This window comes from Carcharodon carcharias, chromosome 5, assembly GCF_017639515.1.
Source record: "Carcharodon carcharias isolate sCarCar2 chromosome 5, sCarCar2.pri, whole genome shotgun sequence".
In the NCBI taxonomy this organism is placed as follows: domain Eukaryota; kingdom Metazoa; phylum Chordata; class Chondrichthyes; order Lamniformes; family Lamnidae; genus Carcharodon; species Carcharodon carcharias.
The window spans coordinates 132,999,112-133,019,028 of NC_054471.1; the positions used below are offsets into that span (position 1 = coordinate 132,999,112).

General features: G+C 39.9%; 1 protein-coding gene across 1 annotated transcript in view; it reads left to right on the top strand.

Moving 5' to 3' along the window:
* gopc (golgi-associated PDZ and coiled-coil motif containing) overlaps positions 1-19,917 on the top strand; it is a 43,116-nt gene that overhangs the window by 18,304 nt on the left and 4,895 nt on the right. Inside the window, exons 2-6 of the mRNA XM_041188773.1 lie at positions 4,836-5,000; positions 10,401-10,576; positions 11,231-11,396; positions 16,691-16,786; positions 18,734-18,898. Coding sequence (XP_041044707.1) covers positions 4,836-5,000; positions 10,401-10,576; positions 11,231-11,396; positions 16,691-16,786; positions 18,734-18,898 — 768 coding nt within the window. The remainder of the gene's footprint in view (positions 1-4,835; positions 5,001-10,400; positions 10,577-11,230; positions 11,397-16,690; positions 16,787-18,733; positions 18,899-19,917) is intronic.

The window sequence follows — 19,917 nt, forward strand, 5'->3', positions numbered from 1 at the left end:
TATAATACAGGCAGGAATTATACAGTAAATGGCAGAACCCCTAAGTGCATTGACGGGCAGAGGGATCTGGGTGTACAGGTCCAAAGGTCACTGAAAGTGGCAACACAGGTGGATAAGGTAGTCAGGAAGGCATATGGTATGCTTGCCTTCATTGGCAGGGGTATTGAGTATAAAAGCTGGGAAGTCATGCTGCAGCTGTATAGAACCTTGGTTAGGCCACACTTGGAATATTGCATGCAATTCTGGTCATCACATTACCAGAAGGATATGGAGGCGTTGGAGAGGGTGCAGAGGAGGTTTACCAGGACGCTGCCTGGTCTGGAGGTTATTAGCTATGAGGAGAGGTTGGAGAAACTCGGATTGTTCTCACTAGAGCAACGGAGATTGAGGAGCGACTTGATAGAAGTTTACAAAATTATGAGTGGCATGGACAGAGTAGATAGTTAGAAGCTTTTTCCCAGGGTGGAAGAGTCAATTAATAGGGGACATAGATTTAAGGTGAGAGGAGAAAACTATAGAGGTGATGTGCAGGGCAAGTTTTTTATGCAGAGGGTAGTGAGTGTCTGGAATTCGCTGCCAGAGGAGGTGGTGGAAGCAGTTACGGTAGTGGTGTTTAAGAGGCAGCTTGACAAATACATGAATAGGATGGGAATAGAGGGATACGGACCCCAGAAGTGCAAAATGTTTTAGTTGACGGGCAATATGATCGGCGCAGGCTTGGAGGGCTGAAGGGCCTGTTCCTGTGCTGTACTTTTCTTTGTTCTTTGTTCACTGTACTCAGGATCAATTGCACTATATGTTTCTTTAGCTTCCTGTCATTACCACATCTTTAACTTTTATTGTAGATAGACTGAAATGATTAAGGGTATAACTTGGCAATGACTGCAACAGGTAGCTCTTCCCGGAGGGATGTAACTTGTTGAAAAAAATTAAACACACTGTTCTGTGAATTATGCATCCCTGCACTTCAGTAAGAAACAGTACCAGTACGGCTGGCATGTGCAAGAGTGTAGCGGAATGCTGTCATCCAAGTGGAACAAGAAATACAATTGTTGTGATCCTGTTAGAGACCTTTGATATTTAAAGAAGAAATCTGAACACCCCACAATTAACCAACAGACTCATTTAGACTTTTGTTAAACTATAGCTTGCATACTATTTAAAAAGCCTTTTACGTTTATCTTTTAATGGACCAACAAGGTTGCAATTCTATTAATAAACGTGTAGAGGGTGAGTGAATTGTTTAGTTATTTCATATTTTTCTTATTTTAGGAATTAAAACAGCCGGTTAGAGACAATTCAGGAAATGATATTTTGCATATTTTTTTCTGGAACGACCTCATGAAGTTCCATCAGTGACATTATGAAAGATGGAACTAACCACCGACCACTTGTTACATTTACAGGGACAGCAGTGACGGACACTGGCTAGCACTAATGTGATCGATAAATGTTTACTCAGATATCGTTTTAAACCTACATGATCTCATCACTTTTTATATTTGTGTGGTTTTGCCAAACTAAGATTATTTCAGAGGGTATAATAGATTGTTAAGACATAGTTTATAAAGGGGAGGTGGAGGGTCCATAAGTTCTCAGAACACAAAAGATGTCACACAAAATAATTTCTTTAAAGAGATTTTAAAATGCCATTTGCTTGTGTTTTCGATTTCTGGATAAGCAGTCATACTCAGTGATCTTTGCAGACCTCAGGCTGTGGAGTGTGGGAGGTGTAAAAAGGATAAAAGCAAAATACTGTGGATGCTGGAAATCTGAAATAAAAACAAAATGCTGAAAAAACTCAGCAGGTCTGACAGCATCTGTGGAGAGAGAAACAGAGTTAACATCTTGAGTCTGTATGACTTCTTCAGAGCATAAGAAGGAGTATGGTTAGAAAAATTCTGGTATTCCTAAGATAAAAATCCTTTCCTGCAGAATATTTTTCTAAGGTTTAATGAATCAATCCAGTATAAATCTGGAACAAGAGCTTGCATGAATCAGAACTGTAACTGGTAAGCATTTAATGCAATCATGCCATCTCAGAATCTTGTGTTTAAACTGACGCTCATTAACAATTTTAAAAACCTCATCAATTTTTTCTGTCCATGTTGCAGCTTTCCATGCATCATTCTCTGTTTAGTAAAACAGAAAACCTGGTATCAGGCTGAAGTGTTTTTCAGCTTGATGGCTGTCCTTTCTTTTTTAACTCCCTCAACCACCATATTTGACACCTCTCCCCTCCCCCTACCTAAATTATTGTTTTCCTCTGTTGTGTTTTTTACACTAGTCATCTTGATTAGACAATTGTTTTAATGGTAATGTTGATTTTTGAAAATTTTCTCAGGTCACTTGTGTATTAACCTCCCCTATATAAACTCTGTCTGAGCAACCGCTAGGCTAGTTATTTCTCCAGTTCCTGTACTGCGTCATTTTCAGGGATTTTGGCTCTCTGGTTCAAGAATAGTTTGCTCATCATCTCCTCCGTAGCAGTAGAGTAACACTCTAATTGCTGCCCTAGCTGAGATCAGCTAATTTGACTTCCATTGGGAATCAAACCTGGTCCAGTGATTTACTGCCATAACTATCTGCTCCTTGAACCCTATTGGTTTTTAATGAAATATTTTTGTGTGAAAAGTTTATTCCACTATTAGGGTAGCATATTTTGGACCAGGCTATTATAGGCTAGGCTCTTTCAGTTTAGTATGAATTGCTTGATGAATAATGTAAGTGGAGTAAGATGTATACCTTTTCAAACTGGCTATGTTTATCCCATGCTTCTATGGAAATGTTGATCCAAATCAGTTTTTTTTGGAGAGGGGAAAAAGAAGAGGAAGGACCTCTTCTATATTTGGAGCTTAGACCATTTGTGAGTAATGTAAGTGGAGGTCTATGTGAAACCTTGCCCATTATGATCACAACATGATGTAAAGTGGGACGATACTCCATCTGTTGCAGTGTTAATTGGACATGCATGTTGCGTGTGGAAATGCACATCACAATTATTTTAAGTGAGGCTAATTGCTGAAAACTGTTGCACAGCATGTGATATAAAGCAAATTCAGTAGTTCCTTAAACAGTCCTGGTACACCTGTTTAATGTAATCATATTGTAAATGGGAGACACTTCATATTCTGGGGAACACTTCAAAGACTGAAGCACTTTCATTGTCAGTTCAAGCCTTTAAAAATAATTAAAATTGATCTACCATTGCAGATTTCACATGTGTACATTCCTGTAAGAGTTGAACTTTTTAAGCCAAATACCATTTCTTCCTCCATAGATCGTGTGCATTTTTAATTAATATATTTTTAGATCTGATCTGCAGCTTTTGCGCAAAATTACTTCAAAACTGTATACAGTAATGAACCTTGTAGCTTTAATTTGACTTTGAAGCAAGCTTCGCAGCATGAGGATGAGGACTGAATTGAGTCTGCTGAATCATTTTCATTTGGTCTTGATGCTAGCTGCTTTTCTGTTTTTCAGCTCCCAGCTTCCATAGTCTTCACCTTCCCCCTCCAACCAACATAAAGAAAAACTTACTCACTTTATTTTTAAAGACCACTGGCCTGGCAGATATGGTTAGTGTGACAGCAGTGAGATCAATTTAACTAACGAATGGGGGAAAGACTCTTTGTTCAGAGGGTTCCTGGAGCATGAGGTGCTTTGCTATAAGGAGTGGTTGAGGCGAGACCAATCATTGCACCTTTTATGGGGAAATTGGTAAATATTTAAAGCAGAGGAAGATTTGGTGCTTTCCCTTCTTTGTTTAATATTGCCATTTAAGTATAAATGCTGCAATCTTTCATTCCTGTCATGGTAGGACCCGCCGTGGCAGATTCGGCGGCCCAACCAAAAGTCCATTGACTTTCAGCGGGACCAGATGATCCCAGAAGTGGGAGGGGCTGGAAAATCCTGCCCTTGGTGTTTATTCGGTTGTGTGTGTAAAATATTTAGTCCTTGGGCAGTGACCACATTGGAGTTTGTTGCAGCCTTTTTTTAAACTAAAATACCAAGATGGAGGCCAATGCATGTAACGCAGAATATCACCCAGCCTGAAAGTAGGTGAAAAGACAAGGCATATCAAAAATTAATGGCTACATCATACTAAAAATCATTTTGTTCAAATGTACACATTGACATAAGGGCAAATTGTCAGTGCGAGTTGAGAGAGTCTGCAGGATCTGGTAGTGCAATTAAAGCTGTGAGTTCGGTATACTCATGACCTGTTTGGCAAGCTGCCCAGAATGTCACAAACACAGTCATGTCATAAATTCCTACAATACAGTATTGTGCTGTGTTGCACACTATAGAAAGTTACTTATTTCCTGTTTATTGATTAAGCCATAAGGAAAATATCTTAGTGCGTACAAAAATTTTCTTTGTGGTTGTTTGATGTTGTGATGATGGGATTATCAATAACATTATCATTGAATCATGGTGTTTGAAAGAAAGAAAAAAATTAAAGTAATACGATAAGCTAAGCATATAAGTTCAACTTAAACCACCAAGTGAACTTGCTTCTGCATATATTGAGTATCCTTTTGCTGCTGAACAGTATTATGGACAAATTATAAAGTCTGCTTTTGTTTGAAGCGGTTGGATTCCTGAAGTGCCATAGCCAATTTTACTCCTCAAGACAAGATTTGGGTATATCTGCTTCCATATGTTTGATAAGGGACATAGATGGAACCTATTATATATCCTGTGTGTATTTATTATAAGTGTATAAAATTAAACCCTAAAATGCTACCCTTCTGCAAAATGAAAATGTGATCGGAACACTGCTTATAATATTTTCAGCTGTTAACCCATCTGCTTTTCATTTTGTTCTGTAGGCTCAGCTGCTGGACCTGAAGTCAGAGCTGATCGATACCCAGGCTGAGAAAGTCGTGCTAGAGAAAGAAGTACATGATCAGCTCCTCCAGCTTCATGCAGTCCAACTGCAGCTGCATGCCAAGACTGGGCAGAATGTTGACTCCAGTTCAATCAAGGCCAAGCTGGTATGTCCTAGCTAAATGTTGAAACCAGCAACAAAGTTGTTGATTTTAATTTTGTTCTAATGAGTATGGTTAGTTCAGCATTATTTAGGATGAATTTGTTTCAAGGTAAATAATTTCTTCAAGTCAATTCTCTTGAATTTGTCACAAAGTTCAGTATTCAAAAGGATTGGAAAGCCTTTTTAAATGCTTCTTAGAGACTGATTATTGCTGAAGAAAAGAGATTTGATTTTTGTTAAAGCTTTTCATCTTGCACTCATTAGGACTATTCGCAAGAAAATACCAATGTCAGGGGAAACAACATATTTATACTGAATGAGAAGAGAATGCTGATTGGTTGGTGACTGGACTGTGATTGATAGAAGCGTTGCTATGGAGAATGCACCACTTGATTGTGACTGACAGTTAGCTGTAAAGCATTGTTTGAAATTTAAACCAGGCAGCTTAACTCTGATAGGCCAAGACATTGCCCTTGGGCATGAACCAGCAAATGGCCGTCACTTATTTTGTTTAGCTGAAATTGGTGCAATGTGCGCAAATGTTCTTTCTATCTGCAAAGAACAGGGCCCCGTGGGTTGATATGTGTAGCTTCGAGTAAATGTGCCACAATGCAAGTCTGACTGACAATCTTAAATTGGTTGTCAGCGTAATTCTTAGCAGACTTGAGGATTATTTAGCAAATTTTGTCCAATTGTGGAATCACATCTAATGTTGGACGCTGTTCTCTCACTGAACAATTTCTGCTTAAACTCGCCTCACTTCCACCAAATAAAAGGTGTGGCTATGGGTATCCGCATGGGCCCTAGTTGTGCCTGTCTCCTTATGGGGTATGTGGAATATTCCTTGTTCCAGTCCTACTCAGGCCCCCTCCCACAACTCTTTCTCTGGTACATCGATGATAGCTTTGGTGCCCCTTCACGCTCTCCTCTTGACCTGGAAAAATTTATTAATTTTGCTTCCAATTTCCATCCCTCCATCATTTTCACACGGTCCATCACTAACACTTCCCTTCCCTTCCTTGACCTCTCTGTCTCAATTTCTGGTGATAGACTGTCCCCCAATAATCATTACAAGCCCACTGACTCCCACAACTACCTCGACTACAGCTCCTCACACCCTGCTTCCTGTAAGTACTCCATCCCATTCTCTCAGTTCCTTCGCCTCTGTTGCATCTGTTCCGATGATGACACTTTCCAAAACAGTTCCTCAGACATTGTGTTCTGATGAAGAGTCATTCGGACTCAAAACGTTAACTGTATCCCTCTCCGCAGATGCTGTCAGACCTGCTGATTTTTTCAAGGTATTTTTGTTTCTGTTCTCGATTTCTAGCATCCGTAGTATTTTGCTTTTATCTTAATTCCTCAGACATGTCTTCCTTCTTCCTTAACCGAGATTTTCCACCCAAGTTGGTTGACAGGGCCCTCAACCATGTCCAGCCCATCACCTGCACATCTGCCCTCACACCTTCCTCTCCCTCCCAAACCATGATAGGGGTCCCCCTTTTCCTCATTTATTACCCCACCAGCCTCCGCATTCAAAGGATCATCCTCCGCCATTTCCGCCAACTTCAGCATGGTGCCACCACCAAACACATCTTCCCTTCACCCCCCCCGCCCCCCCGCCCCCCACCGTCGGCATTCTGTAGGGACGTTCCCTCTGGTACACGCTGGTCCACTCCTCCATCACCCCCTACACCTCAATGCCCTCCCACGGCACCTTCCCATACAACCGTAGAAGGTGCAACATCTGCCCCTTTACCTCCCCCCTCATCACCGTCCAAGTGCTCAAACACTCCTTTCAAGTGAAGCGGCAGTTCCCTCAATTTAGTCTACTACATTCGCTGCTCCCAATGCGGTCTCCTCTACATTGGAGAGACCAAATGCAAGCTGGGTGACCGCTTTGCAGAATACCTTCAGCCTCTCTGCAAGCATGACCCAGACCTCCCTGTCGCTTGCCATTTCAACACACCGCCCTGTTCTCATGCCACATGTCCGTCCTTGGCCTACTGCAATGTTCCAGTGAAGCTCAACGCAAACTGGAGGAGTAGCACCTCATCTTCCGATTAGGCACTTTACAGCCTGCTAGACTTAACATTGAGTTCAACAACTTCAGGTCATGAACTCTCCTCCATTCCCACCCCCTTTCCAATCCCCTTTTTTCTAATAGTTATTATTTTTTAAAATATATTTTTCTTTTCCCATCCATTTCTATTAATAATTTTAAATTTATTTCCATCCATTGTTTATCTCCATCTTTAAGACATGCAACATGCCTGAGTTGAGAAATCTGCCACGGGATTCTCTGCCAAGGTCTACCGCAAGCCTACCTTCACTGGTCAATACACGCCTTGGGACTCTTACAGCTGTAAGCGCTATAAGATTGGCCTTATCGGCAATTTAGAAATTGTCATGATTCTCCATTCATTAAAATGAACAAAATAAAATCAGTCGCAATCGATGTAATCTTCCAAGATGCAGTCTCCTGGAATTGCCTGTATAGATTCTTCTATAGAAGCCCTATGTCAGTTTGCTCTGATGTTGACAGAGGAGGGTTCAGCAATGTTGGTGGGGAGGGGCAGCAGCTTTTTTCTGGAATTCCAGGTTCTCCTCATGATGCGGAGTTTTAACCTCACAGCGTGCTTTTGTTTTCAGGCAGGGTTCCTACCCTGAAGCTGACCTTGATTGGCAGGCTTGGCTCTCTCTGCTGAGCAGAGAATGCTCTGGAGGAGACCACAGCCCCAGGAGCAAGTAGAGAGACTGCAGCTGTGTTAGTGGGAACATGGGTAGGAAATTGGACCAAGAGCAAATGGTCACTGTAAGAGTAAGACTGTGGTGGTGGGAACGGTTCTGATGGTGGGCATGGAAGAAGGTAAACTTGAAAGACTAGAAGGAAATGCTGCTACTCCATCTGACCACAAACTGTACTGTAAAGGCACTTAGATTTTCCAGGCAGCGGTCTTCACCTCCCTTCAATGACTGTGTTTCCCAAGGCCTGGAAGACAGATAAAATATCATTTAAGTAGCCAACTTGCCACCTGGTAGTGGCAAGATGTGCCTCCTGGTGAACAGCCGAGGTGGGCTACAATTTTGTATTCTTTCAGGTTTTCTCTGAGCACTCCTTGCAAATAATTTTTAAAAACAGTACTGTACAACTTTCTTCACTTTGTTTTGCCCATAAGTGTATTTTCTTTTTGATATGCAGATTGTTTTATTCTAGTGTTCCTTTATTCACTAAAGTAATCATTCAGTGCAATCATTTGGCCATTAATATTGGAATATTATCCCTGCTCTGCTTTTGGGCAAAATTCAGTGATTTCTCTCTTTTTTTTCCCCCCCAAGTGTTTAACTTTTTATGTTTTTAATGTCTGCTACCTTCCTAACTCCTTTTTCTTTCCTGTCCCAAGTCTGTCCTTTCAGTGGATGAGATGGTAAGTAAATACACTGGTGTTTGTTTTTGGATTCACTGACAACTGTCACTGGCATCCATCAATCTTACCCTTTCATGATAAGTCACACAGGAAAAGATATTTTTGGGCTGAAGCACTGGGTTGACTGTTGGCTGAATGCACGTTACTAATATGTCCTTTCATAAATGTCAAACTTTGATTATTTTTATTGGCTGTTCTCAGCAATGATAGATTAAAAACAAAAAACTGCAGATGCTGGAAATCCAAAACAAAAATGGAAATACCTGGAAAAACTCAACAGGTCTGGCAGCGTCGGCGGAGAAGAGCAAAGTTGACTTAATCTACTGCATTCGTTGCTCTCAATGCAGTTTCCTCTACATTGGAGAGACCAAACGCAGACTGGGTGACCGCTTTGCAGAACACCTTCGGTCTGTCTGTGAGCATTACCCAGACCTCCCTGTCGCTTGCCATTTTAACACTACACCCTGCTCTCTTGCCCACATGTCTGTCCTTGGCTTGCTGCATTGTTCCAGTGAAGCTCAACGCAAACTGGAGGAACAGCACTTCATCTTCTGACTAGGCACTTTACAGCCTGCCAGACTGAATATTGAGTTCAACAACTTTAGATCTTAAACTCCCTCCTCCATCCCCACCCTCTTTCCGTTTCTTCCCCCTCCCTTTTGTTTTTTCTAATAATTTATATAGATTTTTCTTTCCCACCTATTTCCATTATTTTTAAATGTATTCCACTCATCGGTTATTTCACCCCACCCCCACTAGAGCTACCTTGCTTGTCCTGCTCTCCACTCGTAATTAGCACATTCTTTTAGATAATATTACCACCTTCAACACCTCTTTGTTCTTTTGTCTGTGACATCTTTTGGTTATCTCCTATCACTGCTTGCTTGTCCCAACACCCCCCACCACTCCCCCCACACCCCCAAACCAGCTTATATTTCACCCCTTTCCCATTTCTACTTAGTTCTGTTGAAGGGTCATGAGGACTCGAAACGTCAACTTTGCTCTTCTCCGCCGATGCTGCCAGACCTGCTGAGTTTTTCCAGGTATTTCTAATGATAGATTAAAGTAAGTTTTAAAAATAATTTGTTAAATCTAAGAAAATGAACCATTTCTGCTAATTTTGGTCAGATGAATGTTTTTAACTTTGGGTATTTTAATATAGTTTTATACATTTTTACAGAAGGTTTTAATCTAGATATACATCTGCTAAGGGGGAAAAAAAACTCAGGCTGGCATTTTCCAGCACTGTCGTGGTGGGACCCGCTGCGGGAGATTGGGTAGCCCAGCCAAAAGCCCTCTGACCTTTGGCTGGGACCGGACAATCCCGGTGGTGGGCAGGGCTGGAAAATCCCGCCCTTAGCCTGCATTTCAAAGTAATATAGGCACCAAGAAAATCGCACTACACATTTCTTAGTTTGTGTCATTTCTCAGAACAAAGGTAGCTTTTATAAAATGCTTCCAAGTGCAATGAATATCCTTTGTCTTATGAGCAGCATATGATGGTCATAACAGCCACTAGACTTTGTGATGCTTAAAATGATTATATAAAGGCAAAGTGTATTCTCCCAATTCCTGCATATTTACTATTAGTCCATATATTTTTTTTCAGTTTTTCCACAGGTTAAAAATGGTAAAGCAAGATGGCTAGATAGAGTGATATTTTATTGTTTCTAGTTTAATATTGCTAAATTCTGTTTCCGAGTTTGAAACTGTGCTTTACCTATTGGTATCGTGGTCTCGTGAAATACCATTTTTCTTGTCATTTGAGTCATCTACCAGAACACTTTGTTGGTGACTTGAGTTCTCTTGTCACATTTGAGCTGAGGTCAATCCATTCCTTCTTTAGATTTTGGCATTGATATTCTTAAGTGTGGGGGTGTCACAATCTTGGTAGTGCTTGTGATTGCAAAGGACACTATATTCTAATAGGGCTAATTACTTGTGTTGGTCACTAATGTCTATATTTTTCTGGAAAGGAGAAAGAATTAGAATCCAATAAAAAAGAAAAAGTGAAGGAAGCAAAGCTAGAAGTTGATGTAAAACTGCTGAGGAAAGAGAATGAAGCCTTGCGTCGTCATATAGCAGTTCTACAAGCTGAGGTGTATGGTGCAAGGCTGGCTGCTAAGTACCTGGATAAGGAGCTGGCGGGCAGGTGAGGTGACTATTACTACATTTCCAACAGAAAAAAAGTTGGGGCTTTTCAGACATTTTTTAAAAATATTTTTATTATGTTAACTTATTAAACCAATAAAACAATTAAACTTTTAGCATTTGAACCCATGGTACAGTTATACAGTAACATTTTAAGGGGTTAAGGAGAAATTAAATTGTCACAGTTTGAGCTGAAAAAGGTGGAATGCATATATTTTTAGTGATGCATTTGACAAAACACTCTATATATATATATATATATATATATATATATATATATATATATATATATAAACCATTGATTGCAATGTTTCTCAATTAACATAATGTGTATGTACACAAACACACACTTTAACCCATGTGGTACATTTTATGTAGAATGCTGCACATGAAAAATATAAGCAGAAAATGTTGGCAACCCACAGCATCTAAAGGTGAAATGCTCACACCTGAAATACTTGACTGTTTGCCCCTCTCAAATATTCACTGTGTATTTTCAGCATTTTCTGTTTTGATTTCATGGTACATTTGATATTTGATATTTCCATTAAGATGAAAAGGAACTTTAATTCAGTCAGGCATTGGCTCAGCAAGCAAGTGGACACATTTAAGGGCAAAAACATCAATCTTTCTAATGGCTAATACTTCTATGCAGAGTGCAACAAATCCAACTTTTGGGTCGAGACATGAAAGGACCTGCTCATGATAAACTCTGGAACCAGCTGGAAGCAGAAATACATCTTCATAGACATAAAACTGTTATTAGGGCGTGTCGGGGGCGCAACGACCCTAAACGGCCCCTGCCCACACCGCCTGGGCACGTATGTAAAATTTAAATTTTCAGTCTTCCAATGAAAGATAATATTAACTTATGTGTTAGTTAACAACCTTTCAAATAATGAAAATCCCCTGGAGCTGTGCAATTAAGGGATTTACGAATGGAGACAGAGGGCATGATGGAGGTACTAAATGTTTACTTTACAACTATCTTTACCAAGGAAGAAGATATTGCTAAAGTTACAGTGAAAAAGGAAGTAGTTCAGTGACTGGGTGGGCTAAAAATTGATAGAGGACATATTATAAAGACTGGATGTACTTAAAGTTGATACGTCACCTGGACTGGATCAGCTGCATCCGAGGGTACGGAATGAAATAAGGGTGGAAATTGTAGAGGCACAGGCCATACTCTTGTAACCCACCTTGGGTACAGGGGTGGTTCCAGTGGACTGGAGAATTTCAAATGTTACACCCTTTTTTGAACAGTGGAGTAAGGATAGGCCCAGCGACTACATGCCAGTTAGCTTAACCTCGGTGGTGGGAATGTTTTTAGATATTGATAATTATCTAATCGTAAACAATAATTGGGGAGGGGGGAAAATTAACAGTCACTTGGACAAATATGGATTAATTAAGGAAAGCAAGTTAAAGGAAAATCATGTTTAACTAATTTGATTGAGTTTTTCAATGAAGTAACAAAGATAATTGATGAGGGAAATGTGCTGGATGTGGCATACATGGACTTCCAAAAGGCATTTGATAAAATTCAATAAGAGGCCTATCAACAAAATTGAAGCCCATGGAATAAAAGGGACAGTGGCAGCATGGATATGAAGTTGGCTCAGTGACTGGAAATAGTGGTGAATAGCTGGTTTTTCATCTGGAGGAATGAAGTGGTTTTTCCAGGAATCAGTGTTAGGATCACTGCTTTTCTTGATTTAAGTTAATGACCTAGACTTGGATGCGCAGGGTAGAATTTCAACACTTGCAGATGACATAAAACTTGAAAGCATTGTGAACTGTGAGGAGGATAGTGATAAACTTCAAACTAATATGGACAGCCTGGTGGAATGGATGGGCACATAGCAAATAAAATTTAATGCAGGGTAGTGTGAAGTGATAGATTTTGGTAGGAAGAATGAGGAATGGCAGTATAAAATAAAGGATATGACTAGAGGTGGTGCAAGAGTAGAGGGAGATTGGGGTTTGTGCACAAATCGTTGAAGGTGGCAGGACAGTTTGAGAAAGTAGTTAATAAAGCATATAAGTTAATAAAGCTTTATAAATAGACATAGAGTACAAAAACAAGGAAGTTATGGTACATAGGAACATTCAAATTAGGAGGAGGAGTAGGCCACTCGAGTCTGCTCTGCCATTTAATAAGATCATGGTTGATCTGATTGTAACTTCAACTCTACATTCCCACCTATCCCCAATAACCTTTCATCCCCTCGCTTATCAAAGTGGGCATTTGAAAAAATGTTGATTTGGCCTCAACTGCAGTATTGTTTTCAATTCTGGGCAACACACTTTGAGAAGGATGTGAAGGCATTGGTAAGAGTGCTGAAAAGATTTACGAGAATGGTTCTGTGGATGAGAGACTTCAGCTATGAGGGTAGATTGGTGAAACTGGGGCTGTTCTCTTTAGAGAAGGTTGAGAGGAGATTTGATAAGGTGCTCACTATCATGAGTCTGGACGGAATAGATAGGGAGAAACTGTTCCCATCCATTGGCAAAAGAGCTGAGAACCAGAGGACACCAATTTAAGGTGATTGGCAAAAAAACCAAAGGTGACATGAGGAAAAACATTTTAAGCAGTGAGTGGAATGCAGTGCCTGAGAGTTTGGTGGAAGCAGATTCAATCATGGTTTTCAAAAGAGAATTGGATAATTATCTGAAAAGAGAAAAATTGCAGGGAAAGGGCGGGGAGTGGGACTACATGACCCAACATGGAAACAGTAGCCTGAATGGCCTCCTGTGCTGTGTGACCATTCTATAACTCTATGAATTAAGACCCCAAGGCCAAACATTGAAATGGCTCCACAAGCTGAAGTGGTATTCCAGTTTTTTAACTTGCTTATGGCTCTAGAAGTGATTTCAAATAGTATTGCACACCTGAGCTGTTCAACTACACCTGTCTTTTCATTACCTTTTTGCTGACAGTTACTGCTTTTATGAGCTCCATATTACTTCCAATACTGTAAGAACTTGACTGTTAGTTTGCCTGTGCTGCTCATATTATACCTTGCTTATGCCCTTATACAACTTTCACAAGACTCATCAAAGCCAACAGAAAAGCTGAAATTATGGCACATGCGAAGGCTATTTGACTTTTGTACCTGTGCTAAGCTTAGTGTTTAACACTTTTCCCCTATTCCTCTCTTCATCTAATCCAGACCCATTTTCCTGCTTTCTCCCATGCTCTTTTTTATTTTCTACTTTAGGTAATTATCCAATACTGTTTTGAATGTTTCAATTCATTTAATATTGATATTCATTTTGAGTCATTTTAGCATAGAAGGAGGCCCTTTAGGCTGTCGGGTCCATGCTGTCTCCCTGAAGAGCAATCCAGTCAGTCCCATATTTCTCTTGTATCCCCAGAGCAGTACAGATTAATTTCCCTCAAGTGTCCATGTAATTTCCTTTTGAAATCATTCCTTGACTCCACTTCCACATAGACAGCGAGTTCCATGTCATTACCACTCTGCATAGAAAAAGTTCTTTCATGAATCGCAGCAGTGACTACACTTCAAAAACTATAATAATATAAAAACAAAAAACTGCGGATGCTGGAAATCCAAAACAAAAACAGAATTACCTGGAAAAACTCAGCAGGTCTGGCAGCATCGGCGAAGAAGAAAAGAGTTGACGTTTTGAGTCTTCATGACCCTTCAACAGAGTTCTGTTGAAGGGTCATGAGGACTTGAAACGTCAACTCTTTTCTTCTCCGCCAATGCTGCTACACTTCAAAAACTACTTCATTAGCTGTAAAGCACTTTGAGATGTCCAATGATTGTGAAAAGCACAATATAAATGCAAGTCATTCTTTTATTTTCTTACATTCCCCCTGCATTTTTTGCCCGAAACTTTAAATGTGTCACTCAGTTCCTTGTTTTATCAGCTAATGGGAACAGCTTTTCCTTGGGCCAGGGCATTCCACATTTTGATCATTGTTTGCATGAAAGCATTCTTCATAACCTATCCCTTAAGAACAATGGATTAAGGGCCATACAATAGCAAATTGGGAGGAATGAAAAACTCAGAAATAATACGAGATTTTAGTGTGATACAAACAAATTAGCAGACTTGGCAAATGCAGTTCAATGCAAAGTCGTATATGTTGGAAAATAACCAACGAATATAGACCCCGAACAGAGATTTATTAGGTACAGATACATAGATCTTTAAAAGTGGGGGTTTAGGTAGAAAGAGTTTTTAAACAAAACCAACTGGGATTCTGGGTTTTATTCACAGGGACATGTGACATTAAATATAAATGCTAGGAAGTGAAATTGTTGCCAACAATGAATAGGGTATAGTGGAGTATTATGTATGGTTCTGAGCATCTTGTTGCAGGAAGGATTTTGGAGCCATGGCAGGGGCACTGCCAAAATTCATTTGAATGATATCTAGAATGAGAAATTATATTTGTCTGGAAGGGGAGACTAAGAGGAGGATCTGATTGATGTTTCCAAAATTCTGAAGTTTTAACAAATTAAATATTTATCTTGGTTGGGGAATCAGTTACAAAAGAACATTTACTCAGAACGATCACTAGAGGAATGAGCAAGGAAGTTGTGATTTTTTTTTTAAAATCCGGGTTGTTAGAACTTGGAAAGCGTGACCACAATTAGTTGATGTTATAGTGACAATAAATTTATTTAAAAAGGAATTGGGTAGGTATTTGAGAAGGAAGAATATAAAAGAATATTGGGAAATGGGATTATAATAGACAGCTTCAGTTGATGGGCTGAATGGTTCCTGCAAGTTCTAAATCATCCCTACAGCTCAAATTATGTTTCACATACATACGTAAAGCAATTCTTGCAGAAAAGGAGCATTGTATTCAATTCTGAGCGCCACACTTTAAGAAGGATATCAAGGTCTTCAAGTGGATGCAGAAGTTATTTAATAGTATGATACCAGGGATGAGAATAATATATATCGGCCTGTAACCTCTGAGCTCCCCAGCATCAGATTTTGGGGTACCCCAAAGATGCGCTGGGGAATCCCCTCTGGGAAGTTCCCAGTCAAGGGTTTGCATGGCAATTGTCCAGAAGTGCACACTTCCTCTGGGCAATTGTGCTGAACTGGGAACCATCTGAAAATGCGGTTTTAATTGCAAACTTTGGATGGTTCCGTCAGGGTTATACTAGTAGTTAGGCAGAAGAAGCTAGAAGAACCAAAACCTCTTTAAACGTCTGAGTAATTATTGTAAAAACCCAGACCAACCTCACGGGACTTGCACCTCCGACAGCCCCTCCCCCACTTTCCGCACCTCCTATCGACCTCCACCGCTGACCTTGGACCCCAACCCCTTACCCACTGTACCTGTGACTGGCCTCCGTCCCCAGACCTCGGACTCCCCACCTCCACCCATGCCTCCCCACTACCTCGGGGTTGGGGGGGGGGATCCTCCCCCTCTCTCCCCCCACCCCGCAAACCTTTATCCAAATCCTATCCACTTACCTTAGACACTTAGCTTCTCCCTGGCCTGTCAATTTCCCTGGCCTTTTAAACTTACCTGCTTTATGACAGCAAGTGCTGTAAAATAGGGGGCGTGGCCTCCTTGAATTCGCCAGAGCTGCACTTCGCTGGGTTCTGCAAGGAGTCTTTCAATGCTGACCCCAAGCAGCTCTGGTGAATGGAAGTGTCAGCGTAATTTGCAAAACCAGCATTGGAAGTTATGGCCCATCACCTCTGTAAATGATCTCTAGCAGTGCTAGAACTTTTGAAAAATGAGAATTCTGAAAGCATAATAACATGGTTACATTCTTAACCTCTTAAATTGAACTCCCATGTTTTTAATAATTTCCTTGTCAGACTGTTTGATCTCAGTTGCTAATTTATCATTAATTGCAATAAGATTAGATTTCACTAGACTCTTATGTTCTTAATGCCTCAGGGAACTATTGCCCAATTATAAATCACTTCAGTCAACATTAAATAAAAATAAATTCCAATTTGTCTACTTCTTATTTGTCAAGTGTGTATAATAGTATTAAGCATATTTTTCTATCAATTGTACATTTTTCTAATAAGAATTTAACAAGAACCTTGAGAGCTTGTCTTTATTTCCATGTTTAAAAATGATTTACTTTTTTTCTTTCTGAAACAGGACCCAGATATCATAAGGAAGACCCAAGGTGTTGGGCCAATTCGGAAAGTACTGTTAGTCAAAGAGGATCATGAAGGTCTTGGCATATCTATTACAGTAAGAATGTTTTAACATTTATTTTCTGACATTTATACAGCTGGCTAGTTGGAGTACAGCAAAGCACCATTATGGGTAGAAGAGAGAGATGCTATTTTGGACTGTTGACTTCATGCTGAAGCTTCATTTGTATTAATCTGGGGAAGCCTAAATGGCAGATATTGTAAAGGACAAATTTTCCATTGATTTTAATGAAAAGAAGATGATATGCAGTATACCCTTGATCTTGTAATATATGCTGGCTTTGTGAGCAGTAGTATGCGGCATCTGAAGTTGATACATTTTTTTCAATTTTTTGGATGGTGAGCCAGTACTCAGCAGCAAACAGTATAGGAGTGTTGCCTTAACTGCTTCTGGCGTACAAATTGTTACCTGTGGGACATATGAGGCCCACAAATGTAGATTGAGTTGCAAAGCACAGGCTTCTTGATTTCCTGTGGACTTGTTGAAATTTCTTGGGCTGCAGGTTTGTAAATGGCTGTTCCTGCAGCTATTGCTTTGTCAGTAGATAATCTCACATTAGGACACCAGTATCTGCTGTCTGTAGATTGAGGTACGTGCAAGTTAATGAGTATATTTAGTTAAACATGTAAGAGGTTTATGGTGTTCCTTGGTGTGCACAAAGTTAAAAAGCTTAGATTCTCTTATTTCAGTGTACACTATAAGTATGAATTATGGTTACATTTGTGAATAGAATCTACCTATGACCTTTAATCTCACTCAAGGTAACCCTGATACTGCACACACAACTTTAAAAATTAAAGTTTTAAAAGGTTGTATTGAAAAATTTATGTTGTGATTTGCAAACTATTGTTTACTCTGATACCTGATCGGGAGCTTATAGGATAATGCATATTGGCTAATACAACAATAATTTACATCTATGAAACACATATGCAGCAGCAGAGATCCGGGAACAGAGGCGAGGAATGTTCCGGAGGTTGAAACAAGTTGGTAGCTAGCAATGGTAAGAGAAGGGACTTAGTTTAGGCTTAGGTAGGATGTCTGAGGTTTTGCACCTCCTGTATTAATTTCAAAGTAACATTTTAGGAGATTAATGAAGCCTAATGCAATGGCAAAAAAGTGTGGCTGGAGCCAAAGACACAAACGACAAGTTTACATGTATTTAACTGGAGAAAGTTGAAGTTGCACCTCATCAAGACTTTAATGCTGCCCCGAGAATACAGTGTGCAGTAAAATAAAACTAAAATACTGCAGAAGAGGGGAGGGTAAAGTAGAACAAAAAGCAAGGTCAGGAATAGGTTAGAGGGTGGGGGAGGTTAAATGACAAAGATGTCATAGAACAAGAGGCAAGGGAGTGGTCATGGTTGTGCTAGAGAAACAAAACATTGATCCAGTGTAAGTGCTAACGGCAGAATAAAGGGCAGCTCTGTTAAAGCAAACACATGAAGACAAGATACAGACTAGCACTTGGCAAAAAAAACCACAATTAAAAATGGAGGACAAAGTTCACACTCTGAAGTTATTGAACTTGATAAAAGCAAAATACTGCAGGTGCTGGAAACCTAAAAAAAAATAGAAAATGCTGGAAAAGCTCAGCAGGTCTGACAGCATCTGTGGAGAGAGAAACAGAGTTGTTAGACCTGCTGAGTTTTTGCAGCATTTTCTGTTCTTATTATTGAACTTGATGTTTAGTCCAGAAGGCTGTAAAATGCCTAATCAGAAGATGAGGTGCTGTTCCTCACACTTGCGTTGGGCTTCACTGGAACATTGTGGCAGACCAAGGACAGAAACAGATATGATCAGGTATTTATAATTCTGAAAAATTACAGTAGAATTTAGAGTTTAACATGCTTGAGAACTACTATACTAGCATGAAGTCTTATAAAGTACCATGGGTGATGAGATAATTTGTAAGATTGAAAATAAAAAAAGCGCATTGTCCAGATTTTGACTAAATGTGACTGCTTTCTAACTATCAAACAGGGTGGCAAAGAGCATGGAGTCCCAATTCTAATATCAGAAATCCACCCAGGTCAGCCTGCTGAGCGATGTGGTGGCCTGCATGTTGGAGATGCCATACTAGCTGTTAATGGAATCAATTTAAGAGATGCCAAACACAAAGAAGCTGTTACTATTCTCTCCCAGCAGGTAATTAAACTGACCTTGTATAGAGGTACATGTATGCGGTAGCTAAAATAAGGCTCTCTTGTTTGCCACTTTCCAGTTCTGACTATGCACCTACCACTTTGCAATTTTAATAAAGAGCATGCACCTGAAATTTTAATCTGGCTTCTTGCTGGACTGATGCTGATGGACCTGCTGTGTATTTTGTGTTCCAACTAAAGTCTACCTATCTTCTTGGCAAGATGAATACAAACATTTACAATATGTTTAAATGAGTACTTTTTAAATTTATAGCCTATTTATATCATTTTTCAAACATAAGAATGCTTTGTGTTTTCATACATTTCTATAATTCTGCTTTGTTATCAGCAATAGAAAGTTACAAAAACCTTTTTTGGTGTTCAGTTGCGAAATATTTAATATGTGAACATATGAATTAGGAGGAGTAGGCCACTCGGCCCCTTGAGCCTGCACTGCCATTCAATAAGATCATGGCAGATCTGAATGTAACCTCAACCCCTCATTCCTACCTACCCCCGATAACCTTTCACCCCCTTGTTAATCAAGAATCTGTCTAGTTCTGTCTTAAAAATATTCAAAGACTCTGCTTTCACTGCCTTTTGAGGAGGAGAATTCCAATGATTTACAACCCTCAGAGAAAAAAATTCTCCTCATCTCTATCTTAAATGAGCAACCCTTTATTTTTAAACAGTGACCCCTAGTTCTAGATTCTCCCACAGGATGAAACATCCCTTCCACATCCACTCTGTCAGGATCCCTCAGGATCTTAAAGGTTTCACTTAAGTCACCTCTTACTCTTCTAAATTCCAGGGGATACAAGCCTAACCTGTCCCACCTTTCCTCATAAGACAACCCGCCCATTCTTGGTATTAGTCTAGCAAACCTTCTCTAAACTGCTTCTAATGCAGTTCCATCTTTCTTTAAATAAGAAGACAAGTACTGTACACAATACTCCAGATATGGTCTCATCAAAGCTCTGTACAACTGAATCATAACCTCCATACTTTTATAATCAATTCCTC